The sequence below is a fragment of the Misgurnus anguillicaudatus genome, chromosome 2 (genome assembly GCF_027580225.2).
Source record: "Misgurnus anguillicaudatus chromosome 2, ASM2758022v2, whole genome shotgun sequence".
Classification (NCBI taxonomy): Eukaryota; Metazoa; Chordata; class Actinopteri; order Cypriniformes; family Cobitidae; genus Misgurnus; species Misgurnus anguillicaudatus.
Window position 1 is genome coordinate 12568682 of NC_073338.2, and position 22832 is coordinate 12591513.

The 22832-nt window shown below is 37.3% G+C and overlaps 2 protein-coding genes and 1 long non-coding RNA gene across 8 annotated transcripts; 2 read left to right on the top strand and 1 right to left on the bottom strand.

Annotated features, from left to right (window-relative positions):
• Positions 1-5330: 5330 nt before the first annotated feature.
• On the top strand, positions 5331-8029 carry LOC141366075 (uncharacterized). 2 transcript variants are annotated; one of them, XR_012371052.1, is made up of 5 exons: positions 5331-5500; positions 6103-6162; positions 6259-6349; positions 6446-6525; positions 6741-8029. It is a non-coding gene; the product is annotated as an uncharacterized lncRNA (long non-coding RNA). The 2 variants fall into 2 exon arrangements; XR_012371054.1 differs by having other exon boundaries at positions 6103-6151.
• Positions 8030-8834: 805 nt separating this feature from the next.
• On the top strand, positions 8835-13829 carry LOC129437544 (uncharacterized). Of its 5 annotated transcripts, XR_012371950.1 has the most exons (9): positions 8835-9474; positions 9959-10643; positions 10758-11266; positions 11351-11427; positions 11518-11695; positions 12145-12221; positions 12355-12474; positions 12713-12837; positions 12943-13079. XR_012371950.1 is itself a non-coding variant. In XM_073872777.1 (7 exons), the coding sequence occupies exons 2-7, from the start codon at positions 10622-10624 to the stop codon at positions 12407-12409; spliced, it is 918 nt and encodes a 305-aa protein (XP_073728878.1). In that variant the 5' UTR covers positions 8835-9474; positions 9959-10621; the 3' UTR covers positions 12410-12483. The 5 variants fall into 5 exon arrangements, 4 of the variants coding, with proteins under 4 accessions (XP_073728878.1, XP_073728879.1, XP_073728876.1 ...); XM_073872777.1 differs by lacking the exons at positions 12713-12837; positions 12943-13079 and having other exon boundaries at positions 12355-12483; XM_073872778.1 differs by lacking the exons at positions 12713-12837; positions 12943-13079 and having other exon boundaries at positions 8835-10643; positions 12355-12483.
• A 369-nt stretch (positions 13830-14198) lies between these two features.
• Positions 14199-17254, bottom strand: LOC129438796 (ATP-dependent DNA helicase RecQ-like). The gene is made up of 3 exons (XM_055197709.2): positions 16582-17254; positions 15908-15987; positions 14199-15611 (listed from the first exon to the last, which is right to left on the bottom strand). The coding sequence occupies exons 1-3, from the start codon at positions 17058-17060 to the stop codon at positions 14404-14406; spliced, it is 1767 nt and encodes a 588-aa protein (XP_055053684.2). The 5' UTR covers positions 17061-17254; the 3' UTR covers positions 14199-14403.
• Between the last annotated feature and the right edge of the window lie 5578 nt (positions 17255-22832).

Genomic DNA, 22832 nt, shown 5'->3' on the forward strand with positions numbered 1-22832 from the left:
ACATTCAGGTCACCTAACATTATGGGGCAGTTTCCCGGACCAGGATTAGCTTAATCCAGGACTAGGCCTTAGTTTAATTAGGACATATAACTAGTTTTAAACAACATGCCTTACTAAAAACATTACCTGTGTGCATCTTGAAGTAAAACAAAGGGCCCTGATGTATTTTAAGATCTGTAAGTCAAAGTTGTTTTCAGTTTGGAGAGCTCTTAAAAGTGTTTAAATCTAGGACTAGTCTAATCCCTGTCCGGGAAACCGCCCCTATAAGTTCTTTTGCAGGATTAAGTTGGTTTAATAAACTATCCAGCTTTTCATAAAAATCTACATTAGATGAAGGAGGTCTATAAATAACCACAAGAATAAAAGACATTTGCGGTGACAAAGTTACATTCAGACCAATAAATTCCAAATCAGTCTCATCTGTGACATAAATTTCATTACAGTTAAAAGTGTCCTTAGCATAAATCATAACCCCCCCCTCCCTTGGAACCCTGTCTGTCCTTACAAAACATTTTATAACCAGGTATAGATATAATTGCAGAGGGTGAAGTTTCTTTAAGCCATGTCTCAGAAAGGCATAAGAAGTCAATATTAGAATCAATAAGTAGGTGGCGGACTTGATCACTTTTTAACGTAATACTTCGTATATTCAAATGTGCACACAGAATGCCTTTCGGTTTAAATCTTGAGTCCCAAATTAATTTGGAATTATTAACTGTCTGAAATACTCCAAGTTTCCGGTGTTTTATTATCGCTGGATTTGGCAGTTTCCTGTTTCCATTGTTGACGTTAATCGCAGTTAACTCCCCAACTTCTGCACTCTCACCCGTTACACGGCTCCCAACCGAAAGAAAAGATGGAACCTGAACCTTACTTGCCAATGCAGATAGTGTCTGACAGCCGCTGGTAGAGACCAGCGAGCCAGCCGCTCCGGCAAGATCCGTGTCAACTTGTGGACTCCGGTAAAACGACGCTCCCCGGCCAACCCGGAGTCCGTCCTCGTCCAAACACCCAAGCGACGGGGGCATCCCATACGACGGAGGGGACAGCACATCAAAGCCGGTAAATCCGCCACCGTCAATCCCCAACGGATCCGCCCAGCCGGCGACAACATCCATTTCAAACACCGATCCCTGCAGGTTTCTCTGAATACTCCCACAGTAGTTAGATGTGATGATATGGTGGTTATCTGATGTTGAACCATTTATCGGACCGGGGCATTGGTAAATGTCCCCGGACAACAAAAGGCAGATGGTGATTATTAGTGCGAGGCTCCGTTGCGTCTTGAGTGCCAATTTATTATACTTTCTGGCTTCGCTATACACATGTGAATGAATTAAGGTAGCAGCCAGGACGTGCTTTCCAAATCCAAGATGTTTAGTGAATTTGATTATCACAAAGTCCACGGATATAGGTTTAGTTATGTTGTTAAAATAAGAGTCATTCAGAATTTGACTAGTTTCTGTATAAAAAAAGGTGTTTGTAAGCAGTACACAAGCAAAGAGTGCTCCAGCTATCCCTGCCACACCCGGCCCGGCCATCTTGGCTAATAATTGAGATCCGTCTTAATACAAAAGTGCGTCAAATATGAGGCATTGTGTGTTTGTGTGTGCGTTTGGCCGTCAACCGCGTCTGACGGAAGCACAAAGAAAACATAAGCACCTGGAGATAACTTGTATTTACAGGCGAGAGAGCATACTTTATAATTTTACCACAAAGCGCGTCAAATATGAGGCATCTTGTGTTTTTGTGTGCGTTTGGACCTCGATCCCGTCACACTGACGAAGCACATTCGCGTCTTTTTGGAGATAACTTTATGCGCGAGTAAACAAGTAGATGTGATGTTTGCAATGGCACCTTTTATAAGAATACCACAAAGCGCGTCAAATATGAGTCTTTGTGTGTGCGTTTGGACATCGCGTCGTGAAGCACACACACTCGCGTCTGTTTGGAGATAACTTTAGGCGCGAGTAAACAAGTAGATGTGATGTTTACAATCGCATATCTTATAATGATACCACAAAGCGCGTCAAATATGAGGTAAGTTATTTGTGTGTGCGTTTGGACGTCGATCGCGTCTGTTTGATGAAGCACACACACTCGCGTCTGGAGATAACTTAAGTTACAGTCTGAGTAAACAAGTAGATGTCATGTCACCAACACTTGGATTAAAACTCAACACAGCACTGCCACTGACTGAATGGCTACAGAGACAGAGTCTCCATTGACTGGGGTTGACTAATGAATATGGATGATCTCTGCTCTTCTCTTCAATGGAGCGGGGCGTGGCTCATTATAGATAATGCAGGAACACGAGAAAGACGGTACATCTCCCTCTTCTAACACAGTTAACAACGAATTACAATATTTGATTTCGATTTCACTTACATCTTCCAAAAGCAGACATTCCAAGCATTATGTAGATATGTATCTTTTGTTGATATGACAAGTATTCCTTAAGTTACAGTTAATTTTTCTGACGTGTTTCTGAAAGGACTTCACTGAGGGAGAGAGAACAAAACACGCATCATGTTTATTTTCTTAATTTTGCGAAAAGCACAACATTCTGTTTTTATTGGGAGTGGACAGAAAAAAACTAGACACTTTAAAGTTTTAAATGATGTATAAATCATGTCTGTATGACCAAAATCAGCAGAGTTATCTAACTCTCTTTGCGGAGTGATTGAAAAATAAAGACTTTGCGGCGCCCGCGCCACCGTCGACCCCAGAGTGTTAATGACCACATCTTCCTCAACATACCCATATGCTTAACCTTAAGGAACTTTTTTACAGATTACCTTTAGTGTATGAATGTGCTCAGTAAGAACCGTACCATGTGTACATTGATTTGTTAGTGATAAAGTGCCCATGTGGAATTGTTTATATCATCAAATGCAATCTGCGAACCGAGGGCCCTTGAGACTTAGCAGACTTACTTTTATCCTAAAAACATATGCCAAATGTCATCCTTTATGACTTTGCATGAGGTCTTGCAACGCACTTGGGCATCAGAAAAGGTACCCATCTCTCCATCTGAAGGTTGCTTAGCAGAACCCACTCACTCCAACACAGAACTGGCCAGATGTGGACAGCTAAAGTATTGCTACCTTGGCTGAACACTAAAAAGACAGCACCAGACCTTAATAGTCAACCAGTGACTAGAGATAAACTAGTAGATAAGACAATTGCTCAAGTTGGAAGGATTAGACTACAGTGAAAGGATTTCTGGATCTTGGGATTCAATGCAGAGCTTGAAGCAACAGAAAGTGGACACACCATGATTTCAAAAATAAAAGCTACTGTACTTGTAACTTGTAACTGATAATTTTTTCAAGATTGCAAACAGCTATCTTAATGTTATCATCATGGCAACAAGGAAAATTTATTTCTCATTATAATTGATGTACAATTGAATGTTATGCTTAGGGAATGAATGTGCACTGCATGAAAAGAGCTGTATACGGACAAATACGGGATGGGAAATCCCTGCTAAACTTTAGGTTTGCCAGATTTTTGAGGCAGAGTGCTTGGAAAGGTAATACACCAAAGTAAACTTGTGAAACATCCAGAAACTTTACGTTTGTGGATGTATATAGGAACTGGTGGAAGTTTCCAGTAATCCTTACAGCTGGTTGTGAGGAGAGGTGGGTGTGAGGTGTGAAGGGCTTTTTATATGTTAATGACCCACAGGTAGAGGTGTCTTCTTTGTTTTCAGAGCTGAGTGGAGTGGGGTGGGGTGGGGTGGGGGGGTTAACCATGTCTCTTTAAGACAGCACATACAGTATTGTGGTACATAAAAACTGTTTCCAAATACGTTTATTATTAATATAATTTAATTAGTCTATTTAAGAAACTTAGCATCATTCAAAATAACTAAAATTCAATGGACACAATTACAATTTTAATGTGTGAAAATTATGTCTCTGACTCAAGAGAAATGCAACAAATGTTATTTCAGAATATTTATTTCCAACACTTTGAAAACATGTCTCCAAGTGCCCTAGGTCAGAATATTGTGCACGTTTCTCTCAATGCTGCATACATCGTTTAAAAGAAGCCGCTCAAATGACATCATGTAACACATTTTTGCTAGCTAGGATGTTGATAAATTAGTCAGTGAAATGTAAAGCTGCTTGATTTTGCTGATGTCTCATGATTTGAAGTTCACTGTTTCTATTGTTATTATAATTCTACCTTAACATTTCATTAAATCTTTTAAAATAGAATCAAAAATATCAATAGACAGGTCCATAATCTAAAAGACAGTCTTTCACATGTGAATGCAAAACATGTGATACTGACTGACAAACTTGGGTAAACATATCTGCAGATACCTGTCAGCTACTGTGCTTATTTATTTTTAAAATATTAGAAAATTATAAATTAGGGGTTATCAGAGCAACTTTAATTTTAATATAAAAAACATTTACTTTTGGCCCACAGCCCTCAGTCAGGGTGGCCCTAGTCTCAGCCTCAGACATCACGCCCACAAACTGCTGGCTTCAGCATTGAAGGTCTGGCTACGCGAGACTAGGGTGGCCCTTGTAAGGAAAATGTTCGGGCACCAATCAATGTGTAGTCTATCTGAGGAGGTAACTGTTAGTATATGATAATGCATGCTTGTACAAAGTCAGACCACATATTATCATGTTTGTCATCAATCAATCAATTTAAATAAAAGAGATGGGGACTTTATAATATAATAAGGGTCCATATATCACAGTGATAAAAGAAATACATGTATTTTTACTTTAACATGAACTAATGCTGAGTTAATATACTATCATAAACTAATGAAGAGTCATCATTAACATGACATGTTTTTCATTGTTAGTTAATGCATTCATTTACAATAAATTAATTTGAGTTCATGTTGTAATTAAGTAAGTTCAGTAAGTTACATGTTTTAACTCAGCATTAGTTTATATTTACTTATATTTAAGTAAGAATTAATTTAGGTATACGTTCAATGTTTCCAATGATGAGCAGTTAATCCACTAAACCCAGAGATAATTCCTGAGGCATGTTTAAAGAGTTTTGTATTTCATCAAAGATTTTATATTTAAGAAAATCTGAGCATCATTCAAAATAACTGTTAACATGTTTGTCAACTAAATATGTTTTGTCAACGTTATAAACTTTATAGAAATATTTTTTATTTTTTATTAATGACCAAGTATAAAGAACAATGCATAGTGTGAAAACGCGGATTATATAAAAGTATATAAAGTGCGAGCAGAGGATCAATCAAACTTGGGCTGGAACGATGTAGTAGTGCATCCAATCTTGGAAATCGTAGTTTACATCTACAGCAGCATATGCTACAGCAGTGACAACGCCAAAGAAAAGGACTACATTTCCCAGAATGCACCTGCACCCACTCATCTGCCCCCACCCTTCAGGTGCGACTGCTTGACCTATGGGCTTGACGGGAAAATTCAAAATCGCGAACCGTTACAGCCTGGACGGTGTCTTTGTTTGCTTGCTCATCAACAGTAAGGTAAGTTTGATTTAATTAGTTTGTCTGCATCGCGCTGATCGGTTGCCTATTTGCTCATATTATGTTATTTACTATGATTCGTTTTTGTCTTTTTACTAGAACTGTTTGAATTTAAAGCACAAACAGTAAAACATTAAAGGTATACATGGTACACAGCGGTAAACATGAGGTTAAAAATACGCGAAGTAACATTCAAACCGGGCTGTTAAAAGAATCAATTCGATGTTTAAATTTTTAAAAACAAAACTTTAAAGAAGCCAACTTGAGACGTTCTTTGCTTAAAACAAACATAACAACAGTAACTTGTGTGTTGGAAATGTTAGCAGCTAGCAAGTGTCTCTCTGCTATTTTAAATGATACACAGACGATCTTTTGTTGTTTAAAAGCTCATTGCTTGCTTTGGTGCTGGTAGATGCTGCTTATTTTTCAAGACGGTTTTAATAGCTTTATATTGATTTGTAACAAAGCCAGCTTCACTTTGACAGAACCTAACATTAGATGCTAATTGTAAAGAAGCTTGGAGTCATAATATATTTTAACGTAATATGTTTGCTGTTCTTCAACTTTTTAAATATGAAGTCTATCCATGTTTGTGTTTACAGAGGTCATGTACACTGTGGTCAACTTTGTGGATGCTGAAGAGGTTTTTGGGTAAAGATGATGTTTATTCATTCAATTTCAAAAATCAAACAGGTTAAATAGTAAACAGATGTGTTATGATGTATGTGATTTTTGATTTTGAATTCTGTGTTTGACAGAGAAATATAATGAAGTAACAGTGGAAGCTAAAACATCAGACTGATCCAGACACTGAAGAAATTGATGTCACTGCAATCTGGCCAAAATGATGTAAGTTTAATAATGAAATTATTAAATCAAAGAGGTTATATAGTAAATAGAGGTGTTATGATGTATGTGATTCTATTTTTATTCTGTGTTTGATAGACGACTATATTGAAGTAGCCTACTGTAATGAAGCTGCAGAACGTCACAGAGACTCTGAGGACATCAACACAGAAAATCTAGTAAGATGTACATTATGAAGTTCTTTGATCATATATTATTGTATCTTTGTACAGTTTAATGTAAACTTTCTAAAATGTACAACTTTGTCATTTGATTTGTCGTGTGTGTGTGTGTGTGTGTGTGTGTGTGTGTGTGTGTGTGTGTGTGTGTGTGTATATCTGTATGTGTATTAGTATTATGCCAAATACTTATATGTACTTTTATATTTCCAAAGGGCTCCAAAGAGATGTCTGTCCAGATGAGGGTGCATCAACGTTACCTTTGCTGAAAAGTATATGCTTTACAATGTAAAACCTAACAGTTAACTCAAACCATTTAAGGAAATCGGTTGCCTTAAACCATTAAGTTTTTAAAAACATACATTTAGGTAGTGTGAAATTAAATATAAGTGCATAACTGCATGTGACTCAATTTGTTTAAGTTCACAGTACTCAAATCTATGTGTTTTAAAACTTGAATGGTTTAATGCAACCGGTTTTCTTAAATGTGAGAAATTACAGTGTTACAGTGAGAAATGTTTGAGTAATTCCAAGACAGAGCTCTGTGATTGATTCTACACTGCAAAACATCACTTTCTAACACTTTTTATCTTGTTTTCAGTAGAAAAACTAAAAATTCTTAAATCAAGATGTATTTTCTTGATGAGCAAAATTACCTTGGAAAGTGTGTCTAGTTTTTGGACAAAAATATACAATTTGAGATAATTTGTGCCTAAACAAGCAAAAGTATCTAACAATGGGGTGAGAAAATTGTGTTTTAATTAAGTTTTTAAGAAAAAGAAAACTTAAGATTTTTTCTCTCACCATTGGCAGATATTTTTGCTTGTTATAAGCACAAATTCACTTGTGTATTTTATTCATTTATTTTGTCTAAAACTAGACTTATTTTCTTGGGTCATTTTGTTCCTCAAGAAAAAGCATTTTAATTTAAATAATATTTCTACTGAAAACAAGAAAAAATACTAAGTGAGAGGGTCATTTTTTGCAGTGTAGGACTGATTTGTTAAGAGCAAGTACAATATAGTTGTTGTTCATTTTATTTAGATATTTACTACATTACAGTGGCAGCTGGTGACGACTTTTTTTGTGAGCACTCGATGCGAAGTTTGTCACAACATGTATATAGCCCGTCATTTGTGTGGTTCCCAATTTCAATATGTTTGTTCTGCGTGTATGTGCATCACGTGTTTTACATGAAGCAACAAACACATTTTAAAAATACAAGCAACACACATGAAACTCCGAACACTTATTTTGAATTTGCAACCCTCGGATGAGCAATCACGAGCCGCCACTGCTACATTACATTGTTTGAATGTAGTTTTCATTGTTGCTTTTATTTTGTTTTATTTTACTCTAATATTGCTTTCTCTGTCTGTATATTTATGAGTTTAAATGGTATTGTTTATGTATGCAACTTTTAATATTTGTGTATAATATTATTTTGTGAATGTGACAATTGTGGATTGTTCAGTTTTTTTATTAAATAAACATTTCAAACTCAATTCAAGTTTTTATTTTTTTAAGGGTTTTGGGATGTATAGTAGTATATTGTTGGGGGGGGGGGGGGGTTGTAGTCTATCTGCATAGCAGGCCAATAACCAATCAAGTCACTAAGCTATGAGGGCTTGGGTTGGGCTTAAAACAAAGTGTAACCAATCAAATCATCTCAACTGGAAAGTTTCAAAGTTGTGTCCCAATAGTTGTCAGAGTTTTGGGAGGGGGTTTTAAAAGCAACCAATCAGTGTTGAGGTTAAACACCAATGGGGACACTAGAATTGTGCAAAGGTGTGAAATTCCAGTACCTCTGTAGGTGTGAAAGTGGCCCCTGCCAAAATCTTCAATGGGATTACTTGCCATGGCAACAAATGGCTGCATATACCACGGGGATATCCCCTCAGCAAGATACATCCGAATTGGTATCATTACGGGAGTTTCCTAACTTGGTGGAATTAGTAGTTTACCCTCAGTGGAACTAGTAGATACTTCCGAAAATCAGTGGTGTTTACAGGAGTTTCCTAGTACGGATACACCTCTTTTCATGCAGTGGTGTTGGCAGCAAATTCTAGTAGCCTACATAGCAAAACATAGCAATGTACTTTTTGATTCAAATCATCCCTAATTGGTTATTCATGATATCTGGATGTCTTCAGAATGCACTTACAAATTATATTCAGAGTTCAAAGTTTGCAGTGCATGGTTTGTTTTTCGAAGTTCAGAGTTCTAAAGTTTTCTGTTCATTGCTGTTTTTCTTATATTATATTCTGAATGTGAAATGTTGTTTTAGCAATGTGGTCAGTGGTTAGCCTGGTTAGCCAGACCTACATCAAGATGTAAGGTCTGGCAACTCTTCACACAAACGGCTCAATGCAAGGGGCGGGATATAAGGTTGTCCCTCACAATGCCTATGTACGCAATAGGATAGCTCTATGACCACTCAGAGCAACGAAGAAGGTGACGTAGTTAGAGCGACGGAAAAGAATCGATGGGGAAGTGTTTCATGAAAAAGTTTGATGGAGAGATTTCTGTAAGTTACCAAATGTTATCGTAATGGACCTGAATGACTCCTGCCGTTTTTGTGAAAAAAATATGAGAATTGCGGGTGTGCTGGTACATTCTTCAAGCATATTTGAAAAACAGAAGAAACTAAGTATTGTCGAAAGACTACTGCATGTCGGAGTGGCGGTAGTTAAAACATCGCTAAAATCGAACAGGATTTGTAGGTTTTGTCTCAGTGTTTTATCGAGGCTTGAACGTGACTAGCCGGTGTACTGGAAATGGGTGGAGAATGAAAAAAACGAGAAAGCCTCAGCAGTAGAAACCATTACAGGTCGTTCAGATAAAAGAGAACGTGAGCCTACTCCCTCGAAGACCCCCAGGGCACTGAAAAAGTTCTGCCCTAAACCTGCAAGCCCTGGAAGATCTAATATTCGACGCAGCATCACTGAGGTATGGTAGTTGTATTGTTACATATGTTTTAACATACAGTAATAGTGCATTACAGATTTTCATTACAGATGAAAACCTAATTTTCATTACAGATAAGTTTTCCACATCAGTTATTGATATGTTAACTTGTAATAATAGCTTTGTTTTCAAACGCTGTAACTGAAGCTTTTAATGTTCTCGTGACTATCAGATGTAAATATCAAGGGCTTTGGTTTTAAAAATTAGACGTCAAACCATGTGTAGCAAACTGTGATAACTTTTGAACTTTGTAGGCTATTGGAACTACAGATGTTGGATGGCCTTGAAATCTTATTAAGATCTTGAATTTTAAAGTAATGATACATTGAAAATTTACTCTACACTTTATAGACCTGTTATCAGACCTGTAAACATAGTTGTGAATGTAGCCATCAACTGTATTACTCTACATTGTAGATTATTATCACAATAATTTTCACATTAGAACTTCTTTGATTTCTTTTAGCAGATCATCAAATGCCCTAAACAAAAGCTGTGCGAGGCTGATAATGCTTTGATGGTAAAACACATAAACAACAAAAAATGGAAAGCGGCGGCCAAATTAATCATGCAGCATGAGGAGCTTCTACAGGAAGTGAAGGTCATTATCCTTACAGTAATTGCAAGTGAATGTAAAACACTTTGCAACCCAAGCCAGAATTTCATGCTGTGGAGGTCTTCACCAGAAGATTTGAGATCTTTCTCAATTAGCAGCCTTGAGTCAGACCTCCAGCGTCTCTCACCACTCCTCTTGTCTGTCTTGTCAACCATCACAAACCACTCCCGTCCTGTCACCTGTGCTGCGGCTGCAATTGCACTGAGAGGTAGAGAACCCCGTCTGTCAGCTTTCGCCCACTACATAAACTGCATTCTTCAATATGGGGGTGCGAAAAAGGCAGTGTTTGAAAGGCTCAGTAAATTTTCCATTTCAACAGTGCACAAAAATGCAATTGGAAAGCAGAAGGAATTGTCTAACAAATGCGGATCTGGACTTTGGCATCTAAAGAGGCAAAATTAAGATTTCATAACTCTTGAAGCTGGATGTCAGTCTGTCAATCAAGGACAGGACAAAAACTACATAGACCACAGAAGTAAGTCTGAGCTGTTACTCCGTGATGTCTTCAGAAGCATGGAAGATCTTCAATTATCAGGTGAGAAATAACACACACACACACACACACACACACACACACACACAGATAATTTCATGACATTTATGGGGTTATGTTGTCTTATATCTATGTGTCTTTAATGTACTAAAACAGATGAGGTTGCTGAAAGCAGTGCTGTGGACCATGCTACACAAGATGAAGAGGTGATGATCACATCAGAGAAAGTTGAAAGAAGTATCGTGGACCAGGTTTCAGGACATGATGATGAGAGAATTACATCCGATGAGTTGACGGTGACATGTCCAACTCCACCACATACGTATTCCATCATTTTTGACAATTTGGATTTCTACATGCACGCACACCACCAGTCTTCCCTACGCAACAACCAGTCAATACACTGGATTCACCACATTGCAGTTCAAGACCGGATACCAATATATCACCTGGCTAATGACAAACCAATTGGAAATCTTCTGCATTATGACCTGAATTTGTCACTCCCTGGAGAAGCTGAACAAATGCAAATGCGAAGGGAATACATTGTCCTTACCAGCCGAATCCTGTCATCTTATCTCACTGTGTTCAAGCCATTCTCCAACGTTGTCTTGCATCACATACCACATCAGTATTCGGCAGAAATGGCACAGCGTTCCACTGATGTAAGAACTTAAGATAATACTTTCTTATTGCATGTACCAACCAATGTGATTGTAGTGAAATTAATTGTGACTTTCCATTTAAAGTACCCATTAGGGCTGCTTTTCAAAGACGAAAACAAATCCGCTGACTTGGCAGAAGTACTTCAACACTTTCAGAAGATGTAAGTTTGTATTATTGTCATACATTTACTTCAAAGTCTAATTACTGTGAGCAGTGGTTCCAAAAACAAGTGCATCTGTATTCAATGTAGGTATGTACCAAAAGCACCGGATGGACTGTCAAAAATTTTGGTGGGAGGTGACAGACTCTCTGAAGCGAATAGTAGAAATCTGCAGTGGGCCTATGCTGATGGTATCAACATAGAGGAGCGATTAGATGGCATGGAGTTCATGTTTGAGGACTGGCATGCCATTAGGGTGCTTTTCGGTGTAAGTAATCTATCACAATGTAACATGTTACTTGTTTGCTTTAACTGTTACATTTATCCAGTTATTTAAGTTGTATACAGCAGCTAAAGGGATAGTTCACCCAAAAATGGAAAGTTCTGTTGTCATTTACGTACCCTCAGTGTTTTGTAACCAAACCGTTTGTGGACCCATTCACTTCTGTAGTAGAAAAAAAGAGTATTATGGAAGTAAATGGGGTCCACGAACGTTTTAGTTACAAAAATTTCTCAAAATATCTTCCTTTGTGTTCATCAAAACAACAAAATTTATACAGGTTTGGAACAACACGAGAGTGAGTAAATGATAATGGAATTTTCATTTTTGGGTGAACTATTCCTTTAAATAGTATTATGCTACAGTGTACCTTTCTGCTTTGCAGACTGCCTTATCCATTGTTTTGGTTAATGTTGTCTTAACCTATTTTCTTTAAGATCCACTTTAAAGTTTTCTTCAATGAAAAATCTGCAAAGGACCATGGTACACTGTGCGCCAACATGACAAAATTGAGGTACAGCTGCTGCATCAGCATTATGAATTCATGACTTTTTTGCTGCAATTGAAAAATTGGCCACTTTGGCCAGTGAAAATATTTTTTGCTTGCTACCAAATGTTAACTAAATTGTTGACAATGTTCTCTGCAGTTCTTCTGGTACACAACCTCCAGTCATCCTGTACATATTTCAGAATACACCATGAATTTATGTTCTTTATGGTGGGATGGGCCTCAGGAAAAGCCGTGGTTTGGTAAAATTATCAGTATGGTATGGCAATAAGTTTTGTAATTATACTGTCACTAACCTTTCCAGAATGGGATGTTTGTGTGTTTGAAACACGAACGGTGAGGTGAAAGATGACTGACAAATTTAAATCCATGTGTGTGCGTGCATGCAAGTGTATATGTCCATGTATTCCCACACCCCCTTAGGTTACAATGGATAGTTATAGTGATGCATTCAGAAATGTGTACCAACTAGTGACTAACAATTTTATTTCTCACAGGTGCAGCAACGCGAAACAGGGGCCCCACAGTGCCTACAACGCATACAAACATTTTTTCATCACAGACACAACCGCGTTGCTTCTAACGGCTGCAATGGAGCACTTTGGACTGCAGGATGTAGCAGGTAAATGGGGTGTTATTCAATGGGACAATAAAGGTTTTTAAATAGTGTGTGGGGATAAGGAGAAATTAAGTTTATTGCTTTTTTGTGTTCTTACGTGTGACTTAGAAATCCCTGAATCGTTTGTTCCAGAGGAAATTGCATCTGGATCAACAGACATAAGGCGAACATGGTTGCATGCTAAATCTGCTGAGATTGTGGAAAAGTTCGTCCTGCTTGGAGATGTGACAGAGGCCATGACTGGTCTCTGTGAAGCTTCTGAGAAATCAACAGAGACAAAGCATTACCCTTGTCGAGCACAGGGCTGTCAACAGGTATACGCATATCTCAGAGCCAGAGACAAGCACGAGCTAAAAAAGCACAACTTAGATCTCACAGATAAGTTGTCTGGGAATACGTCACTGAGCAAACGAGACCACAAACAAGAACACACCGTGGCAAGATTAAGCTTTAGCTTCATGATTTTGGACATGCTTGATGCAGTAAAAGAGGGTGATGGTGAGAGACTAATGAGGCTGTACAAAGTTGCCATGATTTATTACAAAGCATTTGGGCACAGCCACTATGCTTATAGTACATTACTAATGACACTGCAGGTGAATGCATGTCTGACCCCTCGGATGTCGCATAGCATGATATGGAACCGGTTTTGGAGCAGCAAGGGAGGGAATGGAAACAACATCCCCCTTGACCTTCATTTGGAACACCTGAACAATTTCTTAAAGTCTTTCCTGAAGGGTCTGGGTCCAAACCTTTCCGAAAATTCAGCACGCAGAGTCAGTCAGTCCATTGGTGTTTTGAAAGAAATGATGGATAAGGTGGATGCTGATTTGAGTATCAACAGGCCAAGTGGCTCCCATCGTGCTGAGCAGCAAACACAGGACATTATGACTCTAATCGATGTTTTCAAGGCATGTCAACTGTTTACAGAAATACCTGGCAGGGAATTTCTGGCCTACCCTAAATTTGAGAAAAATCTTCTGCGCAAAATCTAATTCAAAGATATGTGGCAGTGGATGAGGCTCAAAATGATGGAGTGGAGAAAACTAAAAAAATAAGTCACGCATTTGTGGTGTTCTATCTTGTCTAAAGACCCATTATGATTGGTCTTTAAATATATATAGTTGCATTGTATGTACGAGTTCAAATTCATTAATCTTTGTCCAAAATTGACAATGAATAAGATTAATAATGTATAGGACAATAGTCAACAAAATTTTACTTTGTTTATTGAGCTTGAATAAAGAACCTTTGTAAAGAACCTTTGTAAATAACCTTTAAATTATTAAACCTACTTAAATTGTTTGTCAAGTTACATATTTAAATATAAAACAAATTGCACATTTTCAGGTTGTTTGTTACATTTGTTTCATTTTCACCCCTTTTGTTTGTTTTACATGTAAATGAGAAATAAAGACTTTGAAAATAATTGAAAATATATAATGTCAAACTTTATTTTGATGCATTCACAAGAAATAGCTTTTGAGAGCATTCAAAAAGTACTTTCAATTACAGGTTGGTGGTCATACGGAGAACTATATACAAATGTTTCAATATTTCTTTTAGGCATTAATCTGAACTCCTCAGTTGTGTAAACCCAGATTCAAAGCTGCTACATAGTGATAGGTTGTCTGGCTGAGAGTCCTCATCAAAGTAACCTGTGTAATCTTGGTCAGGAACCACAATATCCTCTGCAGGCAGATCAACATCAGTGTATTCAAAATCTCCAAAGATGTCAAAAAATACCTTGAGAATTGTTTGTCCATGCCTTTTGCTGAACACGGGTAGGTTGTCCATTATGAAAGTAATGTCAAATATTTCTGCGCTACGCTCAAGAACACAGTCGATCAGCTCATTACTAAAACCAGTGCAATTTGTGCTGTTAGTGTACAGATGTGTGTGCTGGACTAAGCTGAGCTTGTACCTGTACAAAAGATCTTTAATCAATTTTTGGTGATCCTCTGTAACTTTCCTGCTTTTAACTGTGACCTGGACATCATGAGACAGTTCGTATACAGGTAATGCCGAGTCACAACCTCCATGGCTACACAAACAAACTGAGTGGCAGTATGAGCAGCACAAATGTCCTGGTACAACACTTTCAGTGTGGTGCTCAAAGTGCGAGTATAACGCCTTCCTAAGGCAGCTAGTGGTGCCCTTTTTTAACAGCGTTTTAACACCCTCATCCAATCTTGTATGCTGATTAACATTGTAAATAATGGCATGTGATGGAGATCCATCTCGCCCAGCCCTGCCAACCTCCTGTACAATGTCCTCCACATCCTCAGGTGAGCCATACATTATGACATGGGATATGTTTGGAAAGTTTAAGCCCATTCCGAGAGCTGTCGTAGCTACAACCACTCTGCATGCACCATCACCTTCTAATGAAGCAAGTACTCTCTTCTTGTGATGGGGAAGTGTTTGGCTATGAAACATACCGATAAGTAAGTTTACTACCCTGTGTTCTGGATCCCTATCAACCCAGCAGTCATCACCAAGTTCATCTTTTAGGTGACAGAACACCTTTCCACAAGTCGTCAGTGTACGGCAGTAAATGATTAATGGTGACATTCTTGGGCCGTTTTCTTTCAATTTTCTAACAACCCAGTTCAAACAGTTCATACTATCTGAAGACACTGTAGTCAGGCCAAGTCTAATATTAGTTCTGTTTGGGCTTATGGTGACTTGAGTGGCATTCTCCAACTGCAACTGTCTTTTGATAATTGCTCGGGAATCCAGGTCCGCTGTCGCAGTCAAGGCCATAATAGGTGTACCTGAAGGACAAAAGCAAATGCATTAACATTTGCAATGCGTTGTCTTTATAAATTTTATATTTAGGATAGTGTTCATTAATGTAACAAACAGATTTTTAGTTAATGATAGTGCTTTGATAATTATTTTCCTTGGTTTATCAACCTTAGCCATTATCAGTGAGGAATATAGTTAATTTCAGCACAGCATCAGCACAGTCTTGCTTGATAAGAGATGTGATACTGATAACCAATAAGTCTTTCTTTCTTATTTATTATAATAGGCCCTTCATGTAAATGTGTTTCACAACTATACTCACCATGTTTTACGATGGATCGCAGTTCTCCTAGCCTGGCAAAACTCTCTCTGAAGGCCTTATGCCCTCTAGCACTCTTTCCCCTGGTAGACAAATTAACATACATTTACATGTTAAATATAACACATTTTACACATTGTCAATGACTATTGAAATTGCAAAAAAATCTACAACAACAAGAAAAGTTTAGGTCTGATCAAACCACACATTAGTTATTAATTATATGATGTCACTGCTACTGTAACAACATAACCTATAAAATGTATAGTTTGAGCGGAAAAACAAACCATACAAGAGATGTACAAGGCATTTGATTTATTTTAAAATTAATAACAATCTCTGATGTTACACACATTTGACATATGATTTGTAAACTGTCACCATCAGGTAAACTTTTCTGGGTCTTGATGTGTAGCAAAAAAAATGTTAAATGGAGATGTCAACATTGATGTAAGATTCCGTTATTTTTTCTGTGTAACTACTGTGTTTGTACTGCCCGTGTTATACTGTCCAATACTTATTTCACTTGAATGGGACAATAAAGTAAGTTAGTTTAACTTTATAACATTAGAGTAAGTTAGCGTTAGTTTGTTGTAGCGTAGGCTAACAGTTACACCCACCGTCATACAGTATAGATTAATTGTTGAATATCTAATTTATGGCTAAAATATATTTACCATTTGTACGTGAGATGAGCTTCATCCACCACAATTCCCAAAATGTTGTCTTGGAAGACTTTGGTGGACAACATATCTCGCCATTGCTTCTGAAGAATCCAGGATTCAGGACTCCCGTATACCAGCTGGCACTGGCCGCTTCGAATGTCCTCCTGGTCGCCTTTGCACAGTTGTTTGGCCTTAAGTCCAAATTTTGTAGCCTCCTTTAACTGGTCTTCCATAAGCGCTATCAATGGTGAAACAACAACCACAAGCGGATTGTGGCTGAGTCCCATGCGTTTCCCCACCAGTGGAGCTAATTGGTATATCACACTTTTACCGTAACCAGTCGGCAAAACTCCAAACACATCTTTATTGCTTAAAAAGGACTTCAGTAGGGTTATTTGCTCTTCTCTCAAAGAAAAACATAGGTTTAAGTCCTCCAGAGTCGCGGCCAAAGCCGCTTCAAAAGAAAGCTGTTCGCCAGCAGCAGCAGCCATTCTTTGTTTTCAAGTAGGAACCGTCGCAGCTGTGTCGTCATCATGTTAAGCCCGCCCCACAGACGCTACACACGATGTGATTGGCCTGACCAAATTTTGGTTTTTGGAGCTGTTAAGTGTATTGTGAGTGCCTAGACTAAACCCTGGCAGCAAATATATTTTGCGGCCGCTAGGGTGCGTCTAGATTTCTAGGCTAGTCAGTGGTTGTTTTTACTTTAGAACAAAAAAAATTGGCCCCTTTTATGGTTATAATATTTATGGTTAGAATGTTATTAAATATTTATTTGATTTTGTTGCAGTAAATTAACAAGCAAAATCACTTCATGATCATGGAAGCTGCTCAAAAACAAGGTTAGTTTTATTAGGTTTTAAAAATACAAGCTACATAAAACAACACATAATCTATATATGTTTGTCACATTCTTTCCAGGAATAACTGAACGATATTTCATTGTTTTAAAATGTTCCAAAACAGTTGTGGAACTTAAAAAAAAACTTTTATATGAATTTAATTTTCATAAGAATAAAAAAATGAAATGGTTGCCTGAACATCTGATTTCCTTGTTTCAGTATGCGCTGTACATGGTCTTTGAGGTACCCTTTTATTCTCTACACTGTGAGCTTTGTTTAAAAATATGATCTATAAACTCTTTAATACAATCTATTAAATTGTTGATATATTAACGCATGTTTCCCCAATATGCAAGTCTAATTTCCCTCATTCAAAAATGGTGGTGCCTTATTCTGATGGAGAATTTTGCTGTTGAAAGGTATCTCTCTCACTCTCTCAAGTTTGTCTTTGTCCATGTGTCTATAAATTAACTTAAGATTAATTCATCATAGGAAACATGCTGATCACGATGTGCAAGTGCCACTGAAATGGGTGACAAAGGCTGTTTTAATTGTCTCAAATTGGGGCATATGAGAGAAACAGAAAATACATACTACATCCTGGTTAAAAAGTTTTGTTGAGGAGACTTACCATCTGCCCAGGGACAACAGATGGAAATTAGGTAGTTATTAAAATAATATAAATGATATTACATGTAATATAAATATTTTATACTTTTTTGTATTCTTCTCCCATTAAGGAACCACAGATAGTCAAAGACCTCTTTACTGCAGTTGGATGGCTGCGGGAAAGCTGCCATGACTAGAGGTTTTGCAGAAGAGCCGTGGTATCTGACATTAAACAAGGAAGACCAGGAAAAGGCCCTTCTTCAACTCGATCAGGCGGAAATGAATGATGACAGACAACTGGCCAAAGAGCTTTTCATGTTTCGTTTACAATTCAGGGACGATAAGGACGTTTTTTGGAGTGTTAGGACAAATGGAGCCTCATGATTAATTACATGTTTTTTTGAGAATGATTCTTAAATTTGTCTGCATAACTTAAAGTACATTAAAATGTTTCAGTAAAATCAAATGTTCAAATGCTCAAGCATCTTGTGTTAAAAAAAAGTTAATTATGTGTAAAAAGAGAGAGAGAGAAATAGCACAGTGTGTTTAACACAACAAGTGTTAAATATCATGCAATCACATTGCTGCTATGTCACTCCGAACATCGTTAAGCAAGTTCGCACTTTTTTTTCCATCTGTGGATGACTTGGATGCACCCATGTGAGGTATTTTGATTTATTCCTTATTTTAAATGAATTTTAATGTGTATATTTTACGGTCAAATGTGCGTTTAGTTAGCGCCCTCTCTTGTGTACAGGTATTTTCTGTAGACATAAGAGCCGGTGTTGAACTGTTGGACTGCAGCCGCGTGCTTTACAAATGATAAATTCTCCTTATACATTGTGGTAAGTTTGTCCCTTGGTTTCTGGAGAAATTTTTCAAAGTTTTGTGTTTGAAACCATTTCAAAACAGCTAAAAGGAACTTACATTTTTTTGTAGTTTTTTTTTAAGTACACCCACTCTGATGGTTTGATCATGGTTCATGAGTTTTTGAGAAATAAAATATCAAAAAACTATTGCAATAGTTTTTTTTTACTCTTGTCATACTGGAACATTTCTATGACCCAGTCTCCCATTATTGAGATGAAACTTAGAAATCTACGGAGGAATCTTCTCTACCAGCGGAAACGTATTCGAATCAGTGATTCCTCTGTAGTGTCCATCACTTTAGAAGAGGACGAGTCTACTCAAGAGTGGACAACTGTGATCAAAAGGATGAAAACATCTCCAGAAAACCTCCATACCATCAAATTGGGCATGGAGAAAACATACAATAATTGTAGATCATGGATCTCAAACAAGTCCCCGACAGTAAAAGAGATATTTGAAGAACACTCATGATTTATAGACATGCCATACTTGGTAAGGAATAATACTGAAGTATAGTTTTAAGATTGCATAAACTTGGACAATTTGGGAACATACTGAAAAAACACAACAGTGTTGTAATTGTTCATTCTATCCTCTTTTGTAGCTTGACACTGAGTTTGGAAAAATGTTTCCTGGGAAGGCTGATCTCTTTCTTCAAAAATGGGAAAGAAATATTGTTCCAAAGTTGCAAAAGATGTCCACAGAGAAAAATCCTCTTGTCATGCCAACTGATAATGGAAGTGAAGGTAGGCTACTTTGCTCGTTCTGTCAAAATGTTGTTTTTTCTTTCAGTGGACACCATTAGTTTTAGAAGTTCTCTGAAGGCAAGGTTGGAGATCAAAATCAGTCATTATTATTCCTGCTAATGCCATTATGTTTTGCGTTTATCATACAATGCTTTAAGATATTTTGTTGTAATCCGAGAGCTCTCTGACCCTCTTTAAGCAGCAAAACAAATAAAATGTTCCCAAGCACAGAACCGTATGATATAAGTAATACAGTCCTTGTGAAAATAGGGGTTCAAATGTACTAATATGAACCTATGATGATACTTTTTGTGCACAAAGAAACCAAATAACTTTATTCGACAACTCTTCTCCTCATCACGTCTGCTGTGGTGTGCCGCTGGGCTTGTGGAGTTGTTGAATAAAGTTATTAAAGTATTCCCTGCTGAAAAAACCAGCATACCAGCAAGACCAGCATATGTTGTGTTTTGGTGCTGGTTTGCTAGTGAACACCAGCTAAACCAGCATCACCACCAGCATTAGCACCAGCTAAACCAGCATCAAACCAGCATTAGCACCAGCTAAACCAGCATAGACCAGCATAATTCCCATGCTGGTTTGATGCTGTTTTTTCAGCAGGTTTAAGTTAAGTTTTTTTGTGGATTCAAAAGTGATGACAAATTGCATGGTTACTATGATGGCTTACATTTTAAAAATCACAAATTGTACAGCAGATATCCTCAAGCTTTAGAAAGTCAACTTTATTTTGATGATTTTGAAACAACAAATCCTTTAGGCTCTAAAACCAAAGTTCACAAAATGGGAGCAGTAATTTTTGTTTGGGGAATTTACCTGCTAGATTTAACTCATCTCTTGAAAACATCCACCTATGTTTGCTTTTTAATTCGATTGACAAAGAAATGTATGGTTTTGACAAAATATTTGAGCCATTGTTGGATGATATTAAGTTTCTTGAAACCAGAGGGATTGAATTTCAGATCAATGGCCAGAGTACACAGGCACAATATGCTTATTCACTGCTCACAATCTGGCCTGCCATTCACTTGGAGGATATTTGGAATGTTTCGCAGCCAACAAATTCTCTCATTTCTGTCTGATTGACAAACATGAGATGCAGTGTATATTTGATGACAATTGTTTGGAGTTGCGCAATTAAGTAAATTACAGTCAATATGTTATGCTTAAAAATCCTGGTTTAAAAGAGATAAAAGCAGACTCTTGTCTAAACTGATAATGTCTGCGTTGACATTATGCATGACATTTTAGAGGGTTTGGCTCCACTCGAGATCAAACTTATGTTACAACATTTTATTTATGAGGAAAACTTTTCACTTTAGAACAGTTGAATGACATAATCGTCAGCTTTGACTATGGTGTGGCAACTGAAAAAAACAAGCCCAGTGCCATTCTTAATCTAAGAACATCTAAGAACCCCAAGAAGCAAAATGCCAGTCAAATGTGGTGTCTCATCCTTTTTTTTGCCTTTCTTGATTGGAAATTTTATAAGTGAAGGTCATTGTCACTGGAAATTGTTCCTTCTCCTTGGAGAAATTTGTAGCATAATTATTGCACCAGTTGTTACCAAGGCATTAGCTGTATTTTTAAAGCAGCTAGTTATTGATCACCATAACTTGTTTAAGACTCTATATCCCAACAAATCTCTAATTCCAAACATCATTTTATTACTCATTACTGGCGAATGATGTTAAATTTCGGCCCACTGTCTAAATTTTGGTGCATAAGATTTAAAAAAACATGCACAAACTGTGTGTAATTTCAAAACAATAAGTAAGACAGACTATGTTTCATTGGAAATTGGACAGTCCATTAACAGAGACAATTACTGTCCCAAATGTTTTTTCAGTAATACGTCCCCTTGGAATTATACTGTAAGGTTCTATCTGCGTTCTGAACAGTTTTGAGATATTGAGCTTCAAAGTTTTTGCATTACATATAAGAAAACTTATATGGGGAAGAAGTTTCTTTCAAACATGAAAATAACAGGGACCCTAAATGTATTCTAAATATGCAATATCAAAATCCTCTCAGATTTCTAAATGTGGGTTTTTGGAAGGGGTCAAATGCAGATAGAATTCTAAAAAAAACCCACTTCTCGCTTAAAATTATAAGGTTCTATCTCCCAAAACATTGTTTAAACATTAAATATAAAATTAATGTTGGAACAATTTTTCAACATGTGTCAGAAAGTAACATTTTAATCCTTTCTATGACATGTATTTTATATTTTTAGCACTTTTATCTCTAAAAGACTGATTTGACATTGTTTATTTACAACATTGCTACCCTCTTCTGCCTCAGTTTTTCTCCTATTCTCTGATTATGTTTTTTTTCATATTTTGTTTGCCTGGTGCTCTCTTTCTCGTTCTCCTACTGTTGTTTCTAGCATTACTTTCCCCCCTCCTGGATATGCAAGGTTCATTACAAAAATAGACAATTTTTTTAGCATGTTATACCATTGAGCAGCTACAGGCTACAATCATTATAAAATCATTTTAATACTGAGGTAACTGCTTTAATGATCTTTCACGTTTATAAGCATCTTAGTGCTTGCTTCTTAATATCAGGAACTATGAAGCTAGCACTAGTGTGATGTCTAACTTAGGGTGGCCATTCGTGCCAGTTCCGCCGGACATGTCCCGAACATGTTTTCAGGTGCGTTCTCCGGAAGTCGCGTTGCTTGACCGCACATCGAGGTTCTCAGATTTCAGTTAAAATACATTTAAAAATTAAGATTTATTTCTTTTAAGACATACAATCATTGTAGTTTCATTCTTACCTTGAAATGTAACGGTTGCTTTTCTGAAATTAAACCCGAAATATCATACCTTGATGACGTATGCGGTCAACCAACCCGACTTCCGGAGAATGAACCCGAAAACATGTTTGGGACATGTCCGGCAGAACTGGCACGAATGGCCATCCTAGTCTAACTATGAAAACAATCTTCTCAGCAAGACCTAAAACAAAACAAAAAAAAGACTGCCCTACTGAAAAATCCAGCAAAGACCAGCATAAGCTGGTAGCTGGTTTAAGCTGGTTTAAGGTGACAGTAGCTGGTCTAAACTGGTCCAACCGGCCTAGCAAAGCTGGTCAAGGTGATGGGTCAGCTGGTCTTCCAGCATGACCAGCTAAGTCCAGCTAGAACAACTTAAAAAGTGACCAAAACACAGCTAGA

Bases quoted from the DNA above. Each gene is read 5' to 3' on its own strand.
- LOC129437544 (XM_073872775.1), top strand. From the start codon at position 12,645: ATGGATAGTTATAGTGATGCATTCAGAAATGTGTACCAACTAGTGACT. The intron at 12,838-12,942 runs GTAAATGGGGTG...CGTGTGACTTAG, and splicing joins TGGACTGCAGGATGTAGCAG to AAATCCCTGAATCGTTTGTT.
- LOC129438796 (XM_055197709.2), bottom strand. From the start codon at position 17,060: ATGGCTGCTGCTGCTGGCGAACAGCTTTCTTTTGAAGCGGCTTTGGCC. The intron at 15,988-16,581 runs GTAAATATATTT...TTTGTCTACCAG, and splicing joins GCTCATCTCACGTACAAATG to GGGAAAGAGTGCTAGAGGGC. The intron at 15,612-15,907 runs GTGAGTATAGTT...TTTGTCCTTCAG, and splicing joins GCGATCCATCGTAAAACATG to GTACACCTATTATGGCCTTG.